General features: G+C 39.0%; 1 protein-coding gene across 2 annotated transcripts in view; it reads left to right on the top strand.

Moving 5' to 3' along the window:
* The first annotated feature begins 235 nt into the window (after positions 1 to 235).
* The window catches only part of TRPC4 (transient receptor potential cation channel subfamily C member 4), a 91955-nt gene continuing 79055 nt past the window's right edge, over positions 236 to 13135 (top strand). For both annotated transcript variants that reach the window (XM_075050505.1, XM_075050506.1), the window contains exon 1: positions 236 to 613. In XM_075050505.1, the coding sequence (XP_074906606.1) occupies positions 236 to 613 (378 nt within the window). The remainder of the gene's footprint in view (positions 614 to 13135) is intronic.

Below are 13135 nucleotides of genomic sequence, written 5' to 3' on the forward strand. Positions count from 1 at the left end.
AGTTGGTAAGTTGCGACAACTTGGTTATATGTTTTGGTTTCCGCATTTTACTGATGATCTGACAAGCTCTATGGATAGAGATCATTTGTACTTGTTTCAACATCACTTTTTAGTATGAGTTTTAAATACTTACATATTGCAGATATTAATTTGGTGCACTGTACCCCCAAAATATATTACTGATTTAATCTTTCTTTTCATATTGCAGAGACAAAGTATTAGAATGGCATAAAATATGGCCCAGTTCTACTACAAAAGAAGTGTCAATGCTCCCTACAGAGATCGTATCCCTCTTCGTATTGTACGGGCAGAATCTGAACTGTCTCCTTCAGAAAAAGCCTATCTGAACGCCGTGGAGAAAGGAGATTATGCCAGTGTAAAGAAAGCTTTGGAGGAAGCAGAAATTTATTTCAAGATCAATATTAATTGCATTGATCCCCTGGGAAGAACTGCACTCCTTATTGCAATTGAAAATGAGAACCTTGAGCTCATTGAGCTGCTCTTAAGTTTTAATGTATATGTGGGAGACGCTCTGTTGCATGCCATACGAAAGGAGGTAGTTGGTGCCGTGGAGCTGCTGTTAAACCACAAGAAGCCCAGTGGGGAGAAACAGGTATGTGCAGGATTTTCTCTAGGTTTGTAGTGTGCTCTAATGAAAAGAGAAGAATTGTGCAAGGGGAGTGCGCAAAAAGAAAAACAAATCTAACTATCACAAGTATTTAAAATCAGAAAATCAAAGACTTTGCTGTATGCATTGTATTAATTTGTGTTTAGACATCATAGAATCATAGAATGGTTTGAATCAGAAGGGACCTTTAAAGATCATTAATAATTAATTAATTAAGATCATTAATGCGGGCAACACTGAGAGACATGACCCAATTGATCAGAACTTCAGCCCTCTCTCCAGTAGTTGTCCATCCTATCAAGTACAGCTAGAAAGGTACAAACTCCTCTCCTTTTCTCCCTGTCTTCTCTCAAAGGAGAAAATCATTACATACAGTCTCATGATAAATATGATACCTACTCTGCTTCCCCTTGTACTGCCTTGAGACATCTCTAGGAGGTAACTAGCCTCTTGCATATCTTTCTCATTTTAAGAAACTAGTGGAGACAGCATAACATAGTCCAGAAATTCTGATATTCCTAGGAATCTTCCAGGAAGAAAAACCTTAAAAATAGTTATAATATTGTATTCTATTTTAATCTATTTCAATTTTCATGTATTATAGGTACTGTATTAATGTATTTCAATGAATAGTATGTTGAAATGATTACAGCCCTTTCACAGCTAATGCATACAATATACTTTAATTACAGTATAGTGTACTTGCTATGGATAGAATTGCAGATAATAGGTAAAGAGTATAATTTTTGCTGATAAAATAACATGAATTCTATGCTTTTTTTGGTTATGGAAAGAAAGAAAGATAGTAGGTCTTTGTACAAATGTGTGTGTCTGCCTTTTCTTCTACCAAGTAAAAGCAGAGCTCCTGTATAATGACATCAGATTTATGCCAGAGAAAGGGAAGAAAATTAGATTCACTATGTTTGTCTTGTTTCATTATTTCTCAACTGATAGTGCAGATGAGAATACAATGTATGGGAATTTCTCAATGCAATGTACCAGGACCTGGAAGGATCAGTGCATGGCCCTGTGCCAAGCCAGTTAAACCACCTGTGTCTCCATTCTCCAGCCTCTATAGTGGAAGTTGCCATTTGCAGAGTGGAGTTCATCTCACTTGACAGTAGCCATCTAAAGCTGTGTCTCATCTCTGATCTGGCTGCCTGGGCTCCCCTTATCAATGGGGAAAAAAAAAAAAAAAAAAAAAAAAAAGAGATACCCGGAGAACAACTTATGCTGTCTTTCTCAATTATTTGTCTTAAGACAGCATAAACGACTTTTTGGACTAGCTAGAGAGAGAGTATACAAATTTACCTTATACTAGGTGCCTAAATTTCAGGCTGTTTTTCAGACTTTCAGGACTACTTTTTGGTATATGCCACATCTACTGTAATGGAAACACGTGAATACAAATAGTGAGACTTATTTTAGGTGAGCTTCATGCTATAGCAGATGAAAGATAGGCTTACATTTTGGGTGCATACTACAGTGTTAAATTAGCCACAAACTTCTTTGCTCCAAACTAGAAGTTAGCTCTGTGGGCTGGAGCTTAAGCGTGTTGTTTCAGTGCCAGACTCCACTGCTGGTATGACGAGTGCTGCTTCTCCTTCTCTTCCTTGGTTTCTCTGTTTGTACTTGCTGAGGGTCTTTCCATTACTGTAAAGCATGAAGAATAATCATGAATCATTTGAACAGAGCCATCTCCTTTTGTGTCTGTCCAAGGCTAGGCTTGCCCATTGCCAATGCAAATATTGCTTGCAAGCCAGTGCTTGCAAAAAACGTTCTTTAGATAAATAGATTATTTACGTGCGCGTGCTGTTGTTTGCACTGGGGACCTCAATAACCATTAAGCTTCTGTGGGTGTCGTATGTGTAGATAATCACATTGGTTCATTTTTAGGAATGGGTCATGCTGAAGAGAATGCAAATGTTGATTACATTTTTGCAGTAATGCTGCAATGAAGCAGATACAACTGTGCGTATTTAATATAATCAAAAGTACCTGCTGGCTCAGAAATCATTACAATAGGCTAAAGATATAAAATCTGGATGCTTAGAATTATATACTAAAATTTATATTTTCAGTGTTTAGACAGAAAGATATGGTTTTTCCCTGGAGAATCGAGTTCTTTTTGAAACTCTATTTCAACCTACAACTTGACTTTTTTTGATTACTTTTATTTGTAGACATTTGTCGTATTGTTTAGATGATTCATTTTCAGACTCTCTGCTTTTAATAACATGGTATATCTGCCTGTTTGGTTTTCTGTCTTTGTATAAAGCTGGTCATGTGTGGTAAAATCCTGGCCCCTTGAAGTTAGTGGGAGTTTTGCCATTGATTCAGTGAGGTCAAGATTTCATCCTTCTGTTTTTTTTCTGCCCCTGATGAAAAGTTATTCACAGAGGAGACAGATAATAAGGAATAAGAAAAATGCACGTGCTAAATACTGCCAAGCTCACAAATCAGTTTAGATTCCCAAATATTTCATTAGTGATGAAAGTTATGAACATTCAAATACAGAAAAAAACTGATACAACTCATGATTTACAAGTAAATGAACTTGCTCTCACTAATTTTTTTACATTCACAGGATAATATACTATGTATGATGCATAGCTAATTTCAGCTTCACCCTCATAAAATATTGTAATAATATTTGTAAAACAAAAGAATTTTTAAGGATAGGATTTCCTACATAATTTAAGAGCTCATTGACAATGTCAGAATGCCAGAAGAAAATCTCCTCTTGTATCAACAGAAGCTACAATTCTTCAGGACAGCTGAAATGTATCTTTTGAAATAATTGATTCTTCTCCAAAATTTAATTTTTTTAACATTTCAATGTTTAAAAAGAAAAGGGGAAAAAGTGTAAAAAGATGTCAATGCTGACCAAGAATCAATGAATTTAGTTAAAATAATACATTTTTGCATTTTTTGAAAAGTTTCCCAACCAGTATCTTCAAAATTAGGCAGGGCTACTGAATCTTACTCTTCAGTACTTCCTTCTCAGAAAAAACCCAAACAAAACCCAGCAACCCCCAAACCAAGTTAGATCTTGTTAAAGGTATATCTAAACTCTCTAGTCTGCTGACCACTCAGCTATTGGGCTCTACCTAATATTCATCCATGATATGCTTTTCACTTCAAAGACCACATGGGTTACAGTAGGTTTAAGCTAATTGGCAATATATGGATACATCTGGTGCCACCTGGTGACTACAGATGAGGCATGTGTGTATGTTTAACAGCTTTGAACTGTATTTGACTCCTTCTGCTACTCAGTTTGTGAGTGAGGTTTTTGTGGTATACAGTAATACAACTCAGGAAAAGGTTATTTTGTCACTTGCATTATATTTTCTACACTTTTTTAGCTGTACCAGCTGCTAGGGGACATGTAAAAGAGAATAACACAAATTAAGGTAAATGAGTTGAGGAAACTTGTCCAAGTACTTTTAAGTTATCAGTTCTTCAAAGCCATATGTCCTGAATTATCTGCCAAGTCACTTGTTGCTTACCCTGATGGATAGTTGAATGCCAAATGAAGAGGGGAAAAAAAGCTGTTCTTTAAAATTTAGTATCTAAAGAAAACATTTGTATCTAGTTAAATTGCATGCAGCATCCACAGATGGGATGGGGGTTAGGTAGCATAAAAAAATGAGTAGAATACCTTTATCTAAATCACAGCATGCTATACTGCTTGAGGAACCCAGGCATCAATCTCTAGCTGGGTGCTTGACTGCCTAGATATTAATGTATATTCAGGGAAGACTGAAGCAGAGGTGTAGCTGTCTTCTAAGGATGCTGCAAAGCACGTAAGTGAAGCTGAAGTCTCAGTTATTAAACTTCAATCCGTGTAGCATTGTATTAGCTGACAGTCTAGATTTAGGCCATGGGAACTTAACTGCAATGTTTACAGGCATTGCCTGGCTAGCAAAAGCACATGGTAGTGCTTTTATGCCTCCCTGTTCACTATTAGAAGTTGATCTTGTGATGCTGTGGGTATTTTTATAGGTGGACACCGCAGGGACAGCATTCTGCAGATGTCTGAAAAAAAAATACTGTACTAAGGCCAGACTGGCATTTGCAAACCTAAGGGAATTGCTAGAGGAGGGAGAACTTCAGGACAGGAAGGGAAGTGATCACAGTGACATGTCCCTGGTTCACTCCTGTGCTGTGGAAGTCAATGTGAAAACACTGCTGGGCATGGTGGGAGGGTCATGGTGAGAAGGTGGAAGCTGGCAGACTCCAGCCCCTGCAGCTTTCTTCCAGTCAGTTTGGTACCAAAACGTTAGTAGCCATCACGGCAGTTTGGGAGGTAAATCTCCTATATAGCAGGTTGCTCGGTCTGTGGGTGCTTTGGATGCACAGATCAGATGTCACCCTTACACTGTCTTCCCCAGAGGTGCTGTGTCCTCAGTGAGACTTCTACCCCTGTCTCCTGTCCGCTGTCCAGACAGGTTTCTCTATTAACAGGAAGATCTTTCTGCCTGTAGTGCATCAATTCCTTGTACAGCACCTCTGCATTTTCAGGGTGTCCTGGCAAGGTACACGATATCTAAATTTTTCTCATGTTTGGTCAAAATTAGCAGAATAGCCAATGCGTAACAGTCAGTGCATACTTTCTGATGCCCTGGCTTAGGAAACCTTTGTAAGAATTGTTTCAATTAACTCCACGTCTGCAAGAATGCTGTGAAACATGCATTTAATTTCAGCTTGACTCCTCTCTCCTTTTGTGTGCTGTGCTGTCACACCACGTGCAGAGAAAAGAAGAAATTGCTGGCAGTAAGAAGCTGAAAAGAGATTATATCCACCTCCTGCAACTTTCACAGCCTTTTTGCTCTCCTGGGACAACCAGTAAAATCACATGATAAACTACTTTATGCAAAATCCTTGTCTTCTACTTATTGTGCTAAGAAATGTTACACATGTTGAATTTCTCCATCTCATACTTGCAACTTCTGTTTCTGCGGTTTGCTCACCCCCCTAGATTCAGTTGCGGTCCCCGCCAGTCAAAGTCGAACCAGGAAGCCAGGCCTCAGCTTCTTCAATGTGTTGGCCTCTAAAAATGCAAGTCCATGGCATAGATAGTTTTTTTGTTCTGTTTTTTTTTTAATTGGTTTTCATGGATTTTCCTGGCAGTGTCTCAAAGACCCAAGAAAGGATAAGTTCAATATGTTGGCTAAATTGGGGGAAAAAAAATATTTATTAGAACAGACAAAACTCAAACCTCTGAAACCTAAAATGTACAGATAGACTGAAAGACACAGCATATTCCTTGGTGAAAAGCCAAGGAATACCCAGAGATAGGGTGTAAGAGTCTGGCAAGTGGTTAGGAAGTGGTAGAAGATACTGATGCCTGAATTAGCATCTCAACACCTTCATGAACTTTTCCTGCCTTTTCAAGGCTAGAAGTTAGTTAAGATGGAGATAATCACAGCAGGGATTGTCAGTGCTCCCTGGTTACAGTGGTCCTGTAAATGTCCACCTACCCCAAAGTCACATACACTCACTTTGTAAAGTCCTCTTCCATCATCCCAATTCTCACCATAGTTCACGTGCAAACAAACCTGGTTAGCTGCCATTTGGGTTGCACTCAGAGCTATGGATTCAAGTTTCTGATTTCACTACCAGGTTCTGAGACTCCCTCAGGAAGAGCATAAGGATAATTAACCATTTTGCCTCTAGACAGACTGAGCAACCGTTCTTCATGAACATTTAAGGGCCTTTTTAGTAGTCTCTCTGGTCAAGGTGGGCTTTACAACTGGGATATTGATGCATTTAGCTGATTGATAATTATTTGGAGTATGGGAAGGTAGAAGAGAAGAGGAAGTGTTGACAATGCAAGTTGTCTTTCGCTTGAATCTACTGCATGCAAGTCTTGTCAGAATAAACAATGATTGATCTTATGCCAAAATGTCTCAACATCTGACTCTTTTTAGCAGCATTGCCATGTAGTTTGGGAGAGAATGAAAGAACGTAGGGGAACAGCCAGGAGGAGGGAATGGTCCTGTGTGAGGATGTGTCAAGGATGTTGTACAGTAGTTTCTAGGCCACTGGGGCAGGCTGCTGCGTGGATGTTCAGGCACTCACCTGAGCTATCTGGGAAGGGATACAGGCAGCAAGGCTAGACAGCTTTGCAGGCAAAAAGCCTTCAGTCTGGCAGCATTCCCAGAAACAGATAAAAAGTCTAAAGGTGAAAAGTCAGGAAACAGCATGAAAGCGGCACAGAGCATTTTCCATTCCTGAAATGCTGGCAGCACAGATTCTGCTCTTCTGACAGACGTCCTATCAGGTCTGACAGAGCTCCTATCTCCTAGGTAATTCCCCATGTGTGGCTTCATCACACGCTCTGTTGCTTTCATGTCTCTCCGTATCTTTGGACTTCTTGAAATTGCCCTTTGAGGAGTCCCAGGGTCCTGAGATGAAGCCAGTGCTCTTCTGTGGAGCTGCGCTCATAGCCCAGCTTCAGTCTCAGTCAGGCTCCTCTTAGTAAGTGCAGAGCATTTGGTCGGCTTCGGTCCATTATTTTCCTTCCAAGCCTCATGGGATGGTATCATTTTCCCAGCCCTTCATTGCCCCACAACCCAACGGTGTACATGGGGAAGTTGCTGTGTCGGGGTTGTACCTCCTCCTGGTAGCAGTGTGGGTCATCATGGAGAAGACCAGGAAAAGTATACAGGTTGTAGGCCCAGCACACCTGCAATGGACCTTCAAGTACAAAGATGTTGGACCTTTTGTTTTAAGATGTTATTTTGAATGTTCACGTAGTTACCAAACTGGGACTTGTATTGGTGAAACAGGGGCAGAAAGAAAGAAAAGATTTTATGAGTACTGCATGATGCCTTGTAGTTTTTCTTATCTAAAACTATTTCTCCAGTAACTTTGGAAAATATCAGTCACAATCACTTGTGTAATGCTCTTTGTCTGTTGAGATTAAAACATCAATTTTGTTTTGAAAATGTCTCCCACAGAAGTTCATGAACTAAGTGCCTTTTTTTAATGTTCTGATTAATGGCAGTCTAGCTAGTAATGAGTATGGAGGAGGCAATGCAAAGCTATTTTGTCGGGCTTGAAGTACACAGTCTTGAAGTGGAATGTGAGGGCACAAAGTTGGTTCTTCCCACTCCTAGCTGCATGAGTGGGTAGCTGAGTATTTTTTTCCCAGTGGCATCTGATTAATTAGAATTTTCTGGCAGGTTTTAACATACTCATAGAGAGATATGAACGGGAGAGGCTGTGTAGGGGATATTTCAGTTTACTGATGAAATAGATGTAGTAGCCTATGCACATGTTCAGTCTTTCGTATAATCATTTGGGCATGTGAAAACACATAGCTTTTAAGGAAAGGTGTACCATAAGGTGGAGATGACTAATGGCATATGAGATGGAGATATGGATTTACAAAATATTGTTCTTTGATTTTTTTTTTGAGGGATGCTGACTATTTTCAAGTTCAAAAAAAGCTTCACATAAGTGTCATTATGTCTTGGCAATAAACCCAAACTGCCTGTGTTTATATGCATCGGAGGTAGGGTGGGTGGCTGTGTAGAAAAACCTGTGACAATTACTGAAGAAAGACTCCAGAAGCTGGAATGCTGGTGCCATCAAATAACGCTGCTAGCAACTTCAATATTGAGATAGGCAATGTGTACTACAATATGCACCCATCACCTTGTCACAAATGCTAAATCATAATATTCCAAAGTTGAAGCAGTGGCAAAAGAAGCATGCCAAAATATGTGGAAACATGATAGTGTCTTGACCTGTACAAAATGATGAGCCACTTTTTATTGGCAACATAAAAAAATCTGACTAGCAGAATCCTTACAGATAGATTCCTGGCAGGTAGGCTCATTGATGATGACTTACACCAGCTGTGAATCTAGTCCTCCATTTTAGCAGTTTGCAGAAGTTCAGAAAATATTGATAATGACAAATACAGATTTAGTTCAAAGACAATTGGTGAACCAAACTTCTACCTAAACTTTAAGTGTTATAGATTCAGAAAGATTAAGCGCTTTTCTGTCATTATTTGCTGGCTTTTTCACACTTCTTTTCAGCTCATGCTGGAAATGAAAACACTTTTCTATCATGAGGAGATGAGTGCAGATTAGCAATAAACATTTGAAAATCTAAAATAAATCAAAATCTTTAGAAAAATCTAAAATAACTCTAAATCATTAGAAGGTTAATGCATGTCGTGGTTTAACCCCAGCCAGCAACTAAGCACCACGCAGCCGCTCACTCACTCCCCCCCACCCAGTGGGATGGGGGAGAAAATCAGGAAAAGAAGTAAAACTCCTGGGTTGAGATAAGAACGGTTTAATAGAACAGAAAAGAAGAAACTAATAATGATAACACTAACAAAATGACAGCAGTAGTAATAAAAGGATTGAAATGTACAAATGATGCGCAGGGCAATTGCTCACCACCCGCCGACCAACACCCAGCCAGTCCCCGAGCGGCGAATCCCTGCCCCCCCCCTTCCCAGTTCCTAAACTAGATGGGACGTCACATGGTATGGAATACACCGTTGGCCAGTTTGGGTCAGGTGCCCTGGCTGGGCATGAGAAGCTGAAAAATCCTTGACTATAGTCTAAACACTACTGAGCAACAACTGAAAACATCAGTGTTATCAACATTCTTCACATACTGAACACAAAACATAGCACTGTACCAGCTACTAGGAAGACAGTTAACTCTATCCCAGCTGAAACCAGGACAATGCAAAAATGAGGGTTTTGGAAAAGTCAGATTTCTCCTCAGGAAGTCACATTTTTGGTGCTGATTTCTTTTCCCTTCTTTTTATATTTGTTGAGCCCCACTTTACAGCACTCACCCAAGTTTACAATCAGAATAGGGAGAGCATACAAATAAAAAAAAGTAAATGTCCAAAATCTCTGCCTTATATGATCAGTGGTCCTATACTGTCATCTTCGTAAGCCTGCATGCTTGGAATCCTTTTTGCCAAACCTACCTGCTTTCACTTCCTGACAACTCAACAACTGCAAAGACAGTTTCAGCTAAAGATTTTAACAGCCTTTCAGTGCTTGAAAGCAGGTTAAGAATCAGCTCTGAAGCCAGTAGTATAAATCTATTAAGACGACCAAGAGATTCAACAAATAGAACCATTTTTGACTGAGGTAGTCTTGTCTTCTAAAGTCTAGAAATGCCCGTAGCCAATTATCTTTACATTTGGCTATGCAGTTTACCTTATGAAGTTAACAAGTTTGTAAACATTAAAGGAGCAATATAAACAAACCAGTATCTCCTCTGCCTAGAGCAGCCTCTGGGGACAGTTAATGATTTTGCCCTTGATAAAACAGATTGGGAGGATCTGCTCTATATATGTATGTAAGGGGTGGGACTCAGGTCCTGATTCAGATGCCTGAAGTTGAATGCAATGTAGTGGTAGAGGCAGAATAATAATTTTAGGAACAGAACCACCAGTGCTGAAAGAAGCATTTTCAAAGGCACAGAAGGTCCTGATGGGCACAAACTTTCAGGCAATACAATGCTGCAAAGTGGTCCACTGAAAAATATTTTCAAAGTTCTTCCTTGTCTGTGAGACACTGTGCTGAAATGCAGTTACCTGGAACTTGATTGTGGAGATACCTCGTAAAGAAGTTGTATGCAAGGAAGAGTAGAATTAGAAAGACTTTTTCAAAGTGAACATCAGTCTTTGAGGGTCAAACATGCAATCATACCTATTGATCTTTAAAATTAATTGCTTTCCAAACCTTCAGCCATGGGAAAAACCTATGAAAGTTTAAAAAAACCCACACGCTACTGTCGAGAAACTTGCTCATGTATGGCCCTCAACACTCCACCATCAACTTTGCTCTTGTCATCCCTTGTCAAATTGTTCTGTAAGCAGTGAAATTTATGAAATATGATTTCCACACAGCTATGTGCATCATGATTGAATTTCCTCTGGTTTTAATGTTATGAATGTTTATGAAAGCTTTTTAAGAGGATGATGCACTCATAATATCCTCTTTTTGTATGGGTTCCCTGGTATCTAGTAATATAGTTGAGCTCACACTCCAGAATTTTTTTCAGATCTCAATCATCCATCTCTTTTAGGAAACTTGTAGGAATTTAGTCTCTCTAATATTCCTTCCTGTTAACATCCAGCTGGAACAGCCCAACAAATTCAAAAGTCACAATGGGGTGACTGACAGTCCATTAACATGATTAGAGAGGCTTGCTTTTCTTAGGAGACCACCAATTTAGCCTGTCAATTTACCAACTGTTCTCTGGATAGAGGATATGCATGTCACATACTATGCTGACAGAAGTGTTTTAATTGTCCTTTATGCCAGTGCCAGGATCCATATCTTCACCCCAGACTGGCAGGAGGCAAAATTATTTCCCCTTTCAATTCAGCTACTAAAACATTACTCAGGATTGGTAATAAAATATTATCTAAGTTTGCAGGCTTGTCACAATGTGTGAGGCCTTCTGGCAGGAAAAATGGAAACCTGAAATATATACCCTCAAAGCCTTACATTCCATATTGTGTACTGCTGAGATGCTGCTGAATATCTGCAGAAAATGCAAAAAAGTCTGCCACCATTTTATTTGCTACCAACTAGCTTTATGACATCAACTGTAAGTACAAACAAGCCAGCTGACAAGGTTAAATTTCTCTCTCCTGCTCATTTAAACCTCTGCTTATTAAGCAGCTGTTACTACCATGCACCGAACTGAGTAAAAATATACTTACATAAGCTCAAAGAAAAAAACTTTCCATATCCTATAGCACGTTAGGACTACATCTTTACCCATTCATTACTAGGATGCACCATGTCTATAAGATGTGTATGGATCAAGATCTGCAATCAAATCAGCTCAAAAGGAATATAACACTAACATAAGACTAACCTGAAACAAGGAGAACTCCCAGTATTAAAGGATTTGAACCAATCCATTCCCCTTGGCACCAGTTTCAAAAGCTTCTTTCTAGCAATCTACCCTTAAATACCTCTAACTGTCCTGCTCCTGGTCTCTCCCTGAATAGGACAAGTCATTAATAATGCATGCCTCTCCCATTTCTCCTTTGATCTCTTTGCAGTAGAAATTCAAATGGAAATTTGTTATTTCTAGCAATCTTCTATTGTTTACCACTACATCTTTCCAAAACCTCATAAGCAGTAGGATTGTTCAATTGATTCTTGCATGCAGGGAGGATCTTAAAGTGTCTATCATTAAGGAATTGAACACAGCTGAGAATATCATTAATCTGTAGTAAAATTCAATTGTGTATCCATTGCCTCTCAAAGGAACTTCCATTTTTCACTCCCAGCATGTCCTAGTGTAGTTGTGTGAGCCTTGGTCTCCTCTGTCTACTTTGGAAACAAGTTCTGGTTTGCATCTGTGAAATATGGAAAACTTATAGCATGGTTCAAAAACTAGAGCTGCTGCTAAATAACAAACCACTGAATAACATACCAGGAATAATGTAGTTATGAAACAGCTTACTATGACATTTCTTTGCATCCTCTGCAGATTTATGGCGTTTCTATGTCCCTGCCATACTCTTTTGTATTCCTTTCTCATAATATTTTGAAAATACATAAAACATTTTTAAGTGTTTTGAAAATATGTGATTCCCACTTTGTTCTTTGAAAGTATAACCCTTTTAATTTTCTCAGACACAAAATTTACCTACCAGCCATGAAGATATCTCAAATTACTTTGCAATGCTAAATAGTTACACTCAGCTGTAAAGAAGTTTAGCTTTCCTCTGAGGCGCTCATATCTCCTAAACAGTTTGTTGATACCTAGAGAGGCCACCAATCTGTTACTTTTCTTTCTGCAAAAGCTGCTTTTCAAAAACCATCTTTCTCATTCCTTAGCCAGTGGAACGCCTTTTCTTGTTTCCAGATCCATGAAGCTCAGGGAAAAACAAAGGATCCAGCTCAGATTCTAAGAACTCCTTTTTGCTAACATCTCTGTCAAGACCTCACTGGAGAAGCAAGCCAATTTCCTCCAACGTCCCCAGCTAACTATTGGTGCCATTTTGGGAGAAGGCAAAAACCAGGGAAAAGCAAGAGCTTTTCCACATTTTTCAAATCAGACCAGAGACATGGGTTGTCAGGAAATGGAATGTCAAACATAAACTTCACTAAAATGATTTTGCCTTTATGAACCATTCTGTGTTTTAGAGAAGTATCTATGCATCCATTTACAAACATTCAGTTGGGAAGGACCCCACTAGGTCTACTTTGAACATTCAGGAAGTTTCAATGTTGGCTTTGCTCATCATGCAAACTTTGAGAGAGACATATATGAGCTTTATTATGAGGGGACAGAAATAATTGAAGCTCTCCTTTAATCATTTCCATAATAAGATCTTTTTTCTTTCTTAGCTCTCATATTTTTGCAAAGCATTTTCATTATCTTCTTTCACTGTCCCTGAGTGAAACCACCACTGTTTGCTTGTCATTTTTCATTATGAGCACTCAAGCAATGCCCAGAATTCTTAATTGAAAAAGTCCTCTACCT

This window comes from Buteo buteo, chromosome 18, assembly GCF_964188355.1.
Source record: "Buteo buteo chromosome 18, bButBut1.hap1.1, whole genome shotgun sequence".
NCBI classification, from domain to species: domain Eukaryota; kingdom Metazoa; phylum Chordata; class Aves; order Accipitriformes; family Accipitridae; genus Buteo; species Buteo buteo.